The sequence below is a fragment of the Tupaia chinensis genome, unplaced genomic scaffold (assembly GCF_000334495.1).
Source record: "Tupaia chinensis unplaced genomic scaffold, TupChi_1.0 Scaffold000262_1, whole genome shotgun sequence".
Taxonomy (NCBI): Eukaryota; Metazoa; Chordata; class Mammalia; order Scandentia; family Tupaiidae; genus Tupaia; species Tupaia belangeri.
The window spans coordinates 781,491-790,457 of record NW_006159742.1 but is presented as its reverse complement, the minus strand read 5'-3'; the positions used below and the strand labels follow the sequence as shown (position 1 = coordinate 790,457).

The following is an 8,967-nucleotide window of genomic DNA, read 5'->3' as shown; positions in this document are numbered from 1 at the left end:
GACTCCCACGTAGTCGACCGCGATTCGCGTCCCGGACCCGGTGGCTTAAAACTCACGCCGGGTGCGTGTGCGTGCGTGCCCAAGATCCCGAGAGGAAAATGGAGAAGAGATTGCGGCGTGGCCACCCCCCCCTGGGGGGTGATTACTCACTTTCTGTCTCTATGTCTCTCTGTCTGTCTGGCAAGCGCACGCACCCTATAGCGAAAACCTCTCAAAAAAAAATTTTTTTTCATTGGTAAGGTTGGCTAAACTTTAAAGTAAAGTTGGAGTTTCCTCTATTATTTTCTTCAGGGAAAAAAAAAAGAAGAAACCAAGAAGTAATGAGATTTAATAGCATATTATCACAAAATTAATTTAGGAATTGATCACTTGGTACTGGGATACATAAAAAATGATATTATACCAAAACTTTCATAAAGTTTCAGGTCACAAATCAATGAAAAACTCTGAGAAACAAAGGAGACAAACAAGGGTCATATCAGGTACATGTGAAACTCTAAAGAAAAATGTCATATTTTATTATCAAAAAAAAACCCTAGAATATGAAATAAAAGCATGCCTTTGCTACCACTAGTGATTAGAATCAATAACTTAATCATTAGTTTGCACTCTTTTTAGAGGTGAAGTCTGACTAGCCATACTTTTGTATTTGACTATTAAATAAATTTACCATGCATGTAAGCAATGCTTTTGAGAAAAAACCTTTCAGTTTCTTTGTTTATAATTGCTTCTGACAATAGATGACTATAGATGTAAATAACGGTCATCTAGAGATGCCATTTCCTCCAAGAGACTCCCCAGCCTACCTGGGTTGGTATACAGCTGGCTCTCCACGGTCTTGCCAATGCACTGTAGTTTAATAGCCTGCAGGGAATCGTCCACATGCATGAAGGTTGGCAGGCTGCCCAGAGTATCTTGGACCAAGTTGGCCACTTCTCGGACATCAAAGAGCTTCAAGAGTTCTGAGTACACAGCTGGGAAAGAGCTCAGAAACACAGCCTTAAGAAGAAGAAGAAATTTAAATCAGTTCCTAGATATGTCTGAGAGAGAAGCTGTAAAATGTCAGTGAAGTTAAGGATTGTGACAAATACTTTTGTTGTTTCTTTGTTTTAAGAAAGATTTTTGCTATAGGGCACATGCAATCACCAAAGAGACAGAGACAGACAGAAAGCAAGAGATCACCCTTTCGGGGGAATGACAACACGACAATCCTTCTCCTCCATTCTCCTCTTGGGATTTTGGGTATACACACATACACACCTGGGGTGAATTTAAAGCTATCAAGTCCAGGACTCGAACCGTGGTTAACTACTTGTGAGTCCAGTGACATAACCATTGTACCATCTGCTGGTTGGACAAATATTTCCTTGTTTATTTATGTTTTTCTTCCTTGTATGTGAGAGAGAGGGGAGGAGAGGTGGTGAGGAAGGAAGATATCCCCACTGGGGGGAATTCATGGTGTAATCTACCCTGTCTCAGCCAGCTAGGATCATGGGCATGAATGTGTTTCCAGTGTGTACAGGAAACCATGGGACGTTAACCCAAGACGTTCCCATGTAGTCTCAGTATCACAGAGTGTGTTGTGCTACTGCTATGCCATCGTGGCTAGCCAGTGCGACAAATATTTTTTAAATGGCACTAAAATGAATGTAAAATATTTCTGTTACCTAAAGCTAAAAGGGGTGGGGGGAGTACAGTCAAATAAGATAGTTCTTTGAAATGTGCATAGGAGAATTTCCTATAACTAGGAAAATCACTGACATTAGCAAAACGATTGGCAAAATCCTCTCAGAATCAGCAAAATGCATTATGACTGAACAGAAAGAATGTTCAACTAAGACCTGGATTATAGTCACTGGTATTTTATTCCATTTTGGAGAAGTTTTCTGAAGTGCTCATTTAAATCTCATTTATCTTCAAGAAACCAAACACATTAATTCCCTAAAGCGCTCAATTTATGATTTAAGAGAAAAACACAGGATGAGACATCAGAAGACCTGGGTTATATGTACCATTAACTGTGTTTCTAATCAAACTGTGACTTTGGAAAGTCGTTTTTCCCTCTAGGCTTCATTTTCATATCCCCCCACCCCCCCGTTTTGAAAGAGAGAGAGAAAGAGACAGGTATTTCTGAGAGTCTTGCTGTGTTGCAGTCCTCCTATCCCAGCCTCCAAGCTAATCCAATTAGCTACAATTACAGGTATGTGCAACCAGGCCTGGCATGTACACTCTGGCCTGGGAACTGAACTCAGGTTTTCCATGGGGCTCCTAGCTTCCTAAGCAATGGTGCTACCGGAGGCCATGGGGTTGAGCCTACTTTAATCCCCTGTGAAATGAAAAGATCAACAGAACAACCCCTTAGGTTGTTTATTAAGATCTATTATTGTAAACTAAGAACTGTATGTACAGAATAAGAACATTTTTTTTATGTAAAAAAAAAAAAATGAAGAGCCGATAACCATTTTCTTAAAGAGAAAGAAAAGATGCTAACATCAAATACCAAACGGTACACTTTAAAAATTATAGGACCACATATTAAACAAACTCAGTCTTTTAAAATTCCATTGAAGAAGGGCTATGGGAGGTAGAGTCTGTCAGCCTCAACTCTATTTAGTCAGGGAAGGCGGTATGGGTAATATTTCTAACATGCTTAGACTAAGTGCTAGCTAGCTTACTAATGAGATCCGACACCATCAGAAAGTAGGTCAAGTCTACGTGTGCTGATGTTTCAAACATGGAATCAAATTCAAATTCTAGGATTTTAGTATTTATCTATACAGCAGCAGCAGCAAAAAAATTTTAAAAAATAAAAAAAAAATCTCAAGTCAAGATCTGTTTCTGATGTCAGAGTCATCAAATTGCTTAAGGTGCTGTCATCAACGGTTATGCTCCTTCACTCTCCAAAATGATAGATCTACTTGAATATATCTAAAATTAATGGTGTTCCTGCTAACGACTATGTTTATATAACCTTCATATCATGCTGCAAAGAACTGAGTCATGCAGAAGAAGTTAAATAAAAATAAGCTCAGCTTTTTAAGTACTAAAAAGTCAACTAAGTTGATCTCCCTCAGAGAATCCTTAATTTATCCATTAATTCTTTATTTATACCTCTTTACTTCAAAAATGTATCTGAATATGCCTACAATATATGATACATAAGTGACAGAACTGTTAAAATGGATTAAAAAAAACAAGGACTTTGTGATGAGGGCAGAAAGACAGTTGTACTAGGACAAGCTAAGGGTTTTTCCAGAAAATAAAAGTATAATTTAGTTTTAACCTTAATAATTATTAAGGATTTAGGAACTTGCAGCATTCCTCTTTGTCTGATAAGAGTCCTGTAGTAGGGGCCTGTCTACAGAATGGAAAACCAGCTACTGTTCAGCTGCCTATGAGCTCTGTCCTGGCCAGGGCTATAAGGACAGTGTCATGAGCAACTGAGGTTAGGTCAGGAGATCTAACAAATTTCACCCAGTAGGATAAGGATTGACAGAACTGTGGGACAGTTATCTAGTGAGTCAGTGTGAACAATTGCTGGAATGGTTGCTCTGCCTCCAGGAGAGGGATTTGCTCTGCATTGGAGATCAAAAGAAAAACAAAACAAAAACAATGCATGAAGCAAGGAAGCCAGGTTTCTGCAACCTAGTAATAAAACTTGAACCAAAGGATATCCTTGGCTCTGATGTGATAGGGAGAAATCTAAGATGACTTCATGACCTTTGTCTTCTGGTATTGTTCCTATCATTATGCAATGTTATATGACAAAAGAGGTTTTGTAGATTTAATGAGGGCTATAAATCACTTGATCTTAAAATATGGAGATCATCCAGGTGGGTTAACTACTCACATGCACTCTTAAAACAGAGTTTTCTCTGGCTGGTAGCAGACAGAGGTTGGAAGCAAGAGAAGGATTTAATATATTGTGCTGTCTTTGAAGATGGAGTGGCCATGTGAGGAATGCTAACTGACCTCTAGAAGCTGAGATCACCTCTCTGGGCTATTCCTATCTTCATCTGTAAACAGTCAACACAGAAATGGGGACCTTAGTCTAACAAACGAAGGAAACAAACTTTTGCTAGCAGCCTGAATGATCTCAAAAGCAAAATTCTTCTCCAGAGCCTCTAGATAAGACATCAAATCACAGGAACACCACCAGAGGACAAAGGTTACTGGAGTAATCTTAGAATTCTGCCTACCACATCTAAAGCTAAGGACATTCATTGGTCAGAGTTTTACTATTAGGTTGGTAAGCAATAAACCCACCAAACTTGCTTGGATTTCTGACCTACAGAACTGGAGCCAAGAGAGGGCTGTTTAAAGTCCTAAAGCTTATGGTCATTTGCTATTTAGCAACAGAAAACTAACACACTAAATTGATGGGATTAGTGACATGCTGCTTTTTGAAAAAGAAGTGTGAAGAGAACCTGCTGTGGGAAATGTAACATCCCCCTTCATTCCAAACTATGGAGGGCCAAAACTCCCATTGCTTCATAAAGAAAACTGATGATTTCATCATTTTATATAAGTGTTTAATAAGCATCAAACTAAAATTAAAATGATCACATCACAATTTATAAGGAATACTGTACAAAATAATACTAACTTTAGTAGAGTTTATAAAGATATTCAAAAACTTTATGTACATATTTTATATAGTACCTTTTGATGAAAAGCTAAGGGCCCATAAAACCAAATATAATTTTTTGAAGGTGCTAAAGTTGTTTCTCAAGCTTGATGGTGGGATAGAACATAGAAAATCAAGAACAGTGAAAGTCAGCATGATAAATGTTGAAGCAATGTATAAAAGAGTTCTTCCATCCTATTGTACCATGGTAGCTCAAGTCCCCTCAAGATCCTTAAGGGGAATTCTAGGATTCAGTGAAAACATGAATAAGATAAAAAAAAAAAATTCTCTAATTAAAAGGGAAAAAAATCTCTTGAATCCCTAGGATGTGAGAAACCATGACATAAATATTTTCTTACTCTAAGCCCAGGTATGAATTAAGCAAGTTTTGTTCCTAAAACTGGTAAAAGGAAAAAAAGAAAAATCTCAAGATGAAACTCAAATTTTAAACCCCTTTTGTAGAAATCGGTCATTTCAGAGAACTGGGACACAAAGGGATACACGGCTAGCCTGCTGGCTTAGCCTTCTGAAACACCTACTGCTGTAAGTAGGGATCTGTTACTGGGCAATTTGGTATGGAGGTCTCTGGCAGGTTCCTAAAGTGCAGTGATCCTACTGGTGACTATGAGGAGATCTAAAAAAAGTTGGTAAGAAAATAGAATCAAGGTAGAAATTATTTTGGTGCAAAAATTTTTTGAAATCCGTGCACAGATTTTTCATAAAATTTTCTAAAACTTCTTGAAGAACTCCTCATAGACAGCAAAATGACATTTAACAGAGCCTTAGTTGTATCTGCCTGGATGGAAGATGAGTCTACCTCTGTAAGAAGACAATAATAAGAAAAGCCCCCTCAACAGTCAGAAAAAAGTACAGCTCTACTATCAGAGGGTTCTTGCTTTCTAGTGTTTTGCCATTACACGTCAGGCTTTCCAAATGTCACATTTCATCAACTTATAACAAAAGTGTTGGGCCAGTCCATGGCCTGGAGCTTAATGCAGCTGGATTCGACATGGCTGACCATGTGGCTTAAGTCCTAGATCTAGTGGCTTGAAAAAGATCCTGGGTGCCTATGTGTGTATGCCCAAAATCCTGAAAGGGGGAAGAAAAAGGATTGCCATGTGACCATGCCTCGTTGAGGGGAGGAGAGGGCAGGATATACTTTTTTCATTCCGCCTATCTGTTGTCCAGTGAGTGCACAGGACCTCTATAAAGAGTAAAAAAAATGCAAAAGGACTATGAAACCATAAAGATATTCAGAATCATCTCAGAATATATTCAAGGTTATGCTATTTGGAAAGTGCATGGATCATGTTCTTAAAACATGTGGGACTATGGTTTGAGTTCTGGGCCTGACAGCTTGTCACAACAGGCATGTGAGCATGTGTGCCCCAAATCCCAAGAGGAGAATGAATGAGAAGAAATTGTGGTGAGGCCATCCCCTTGGCAGGTGACTCTCTCTGTCTCTCTCTGTGTCTCTCTGTCTCTTTCTCACCACTGAGCACACAAACAAACAAACAAAAACATTACCGGGCTATTCCTGGTAGTAGACTCTGGCAGCAGCAGTTCAGCTGGTTTTATAAGATCAGTTCCAAGACAATTAGGGTCAAGTTAAGTAAAACAAAACAACACGCAGTTTAGCCAAGTCCACTGCAATGATTCTCAAGTTGATAGATTGAAATGCAGTGTGAGGCTTGGGGAAAAGAACTGCAACAGACTGGCTCAAGAGAAACTCCTTCCCCAAGGTTGATGGTGACAGCATGTCTGATCATCAGTATGTGTTCTGGAAACTAAAAATGAGGCCCATGCAAACTAATAGCCTCTCCATAGAGACAGACAGTGGTCTGAGGAAAGGCAACCCACTTTCGTACAGAAGCAGGAAGATTTGTAAAGTCTACTCATAAAGTTGGTCAAGTTACAAATATAAACTGAAGCTACAGATCTTGGATGGGAGAAAACATACAATTATGTAGGTGTCTATAAATAAATAAACTGCACTTATATTTCGCTTCTATTCAGTAGAGATGGAAAAAAGTTACCTGTGACTGAGATAATGCTCCAGACCCTTTGCTTTCTTGAGAAAGAAAGAAGCGGACCGACATGAGCAGCTCCTGAATACAGCAGCGGAATTCTTCCTCATTTTGCCCCCCGGTGGCAAGGGAGAACAGCCTTCGTGATTGAACTATGTACTTAAAAATGTATTCTTGCGCCTTCAAATGAACATTTACAAGAGTTAGCTTGAAAGGAGACCAAGAGTATTTATTTCATAATGATACAGCATAAAAATCATGGTATAGCGTTGGACTTTTAAATTATTGATCGATTCACTGAGGCCCTGTGAGAATTTTGAATGGTATTTACTTGTAGGGAGAAGAGCTGTTTTCTTTGATGCCAAGTGAGAGAAACATACAGAAAACTGGAAAATTCCTCAGAACTCTGAGGAGTTATGAACACTAACTGTGTTTAATCCTCAGATGGTTTTTTAAATTTAGTCAACAAAGAGAGAACTATTTTCCAAAAACAGTTTTTGCTTTGGTAGGTATTCTCGCCACTTAGCATCTGATCTTCAATTAGACCAAAGTGATAAACTGATAATGAACAAAATGCTTATTTTATAAAATGTATACATTATCTATTTTTATCTATTGATACCAACTAGGATGGTACTCAATAATTGGAATCAGAAGACTGCCAGGGCTCTTCTAGCCCTTTAATAATTTGTGTTCTTTTTGAACATCTTTGTAAGCAAAACATTAGCATCTCAATATACCACCCAGCATATAGGGCCCAGAGATGTGGGCAGAGTTACACCATGACACCCAGTAAGACTTCAGGTTTCCTCATCATTTCCTGCAGAACCTCCTCACTCTCTTAAAATTTAAGATCAAATGGTTCTCAAATAGTCTCTGCCAGATTGGCAAGACACCAAAGCCTGGAACTTCCAAACTGAACTGCCCACCTGTAGTCTCCTTTCATCACCCCTCCCTTGCCCGTTAATCCTATACTTTACTTCAAGTGTTCTGGAACCCAGAGGAACAAAGATTCCATCCCAAGCAGCTTCCAGTAGATGAGCCTGGCAAAGTCCCTTTCAAATGTCATCAGCTCTGGAGCAATTGTAAGCTGATTATGATCCTTGAATTGAAATGTCAGTAATATATCAGTACCAATTAGTGTCCGTGTAGAAGAAACCAATTAGTTTAAGTATCACCATGTGACAGCTTTGTTAGGCTAGTTCTCTGTTATCAATGGCACATTATTACCTTCAGCACCTCCTGGATGTGCTCTTGCCGTTCTGCTTCTGTTATCCTGTCCACGTACCACTTGAGCACTTTGATGAGGTCTCTAAAATACAGGGAAAAGTGTGCAGAATGTAGAATTGGCCTATTTCTCAATTAAATGCCAACAAATCCAAAGCTTATTTGTATCAGGAGGTGGCTTCTTTCCCCAACAGATCTCATACTTTTCCTGTCAAACTGGTTTATAATAACATACTTTTACTAAATCCACAGATCACCATCATTGCCCCTTATGAAGCCTAAGAAAGAAAGAATACTGACTCCCATTGTGATTCCACTCAATCTGGACATATTCCATTGCCTGTTTCTGGGAAGGCTTCCAAACAGGTGAACACAAATATTGGAGGAAATGACTCTGGCCAAACAAGTGCCTGGAAGTCTGATTGTCATAGGAAGTCTTGGACAACTGCTAATTGAGTTTCTTCCCCAGTGGCCATATAAATAGCTCGATGAAATATCACTGAACTGGAAGCAAAAGGAGACGTGGGGAGGGTGGAAGGAACCTCCCTATTCCAATTCACACCCCCATGGACTTATCAAGCCAATTCTTTCACCTGTGAGCACAAGGCTTGCTGTGAAAATGTGTCTTAGTAGGAGAATTTCTAAAAAAAAAAAAAAAAGGCAGGATTTTCCACCTTTTAAAAGTAATAAAAAATTAGAAAACAACCACCACCTGCAACTCTAAAGATTACAGTCTTGCTACCTTGAGGTTTGGTCAGTTTTTGGTTTCTAGGAAACAGTTCACACAGCAATTTTTCTCTCAGTCAGGAAAGAATTCTTGGATATGCTGGTAGGTAGATGCTGGTGGGAGCACTATTTTTAAGATAATATGTCAGTGAGTTTCTGACCACCCACAGCCTGAGAAGAGTCCATAGGCCTTGTTTGTCTTATTAAGACCGATTATCCTACTTTCCTGGCCAACTTGAAATGTTAGAAATTACACTCCTGTTCTCTAGCTTCCAATGACAATTTCAGTTGGAAGTGGTGACCTCACACTAGGCCCAAATTGTTAGGCTGCATGGACCAACGTTTCAAAATCATTCCTGC

At 39.1% G+C, this 8,967-nt stretch overlaps 1 protein-coding gene across 4 annotated transcripts in view; it reads right to left on the bottom strand.

Moving 5' to 3' along the window:
• The window catches only part of DOCK4 (dedicator of cytokinesis 4), a 164,464-nt gene that overhangs the window by 148,263 nt on the left and 7,234 nt on the right, over positions 1-8,967 (bottom strand). For all 4 annotated transcript variants that reach the window (XM_014588159.2, XM_014588162.2, XM_014588161.2 and 1 more), the window contains exons 5-7: positions 7,885-7,966; positions 6,664-6,834; positions 807-999 (exon numbers count right to left, since the gene is read on the bottom strand). In XM_014588159.2, the coding sequence (XP_014443645.1) occupies positions 807-999; positions 6,664-6,834; positions 7,885-7,966 (446 nt within the window). The remainder of the gene's footprint in view (positions 1-806; positions 1,000-6,663; positions 6,835-7,884; positions 7,967-8,967) is intronic.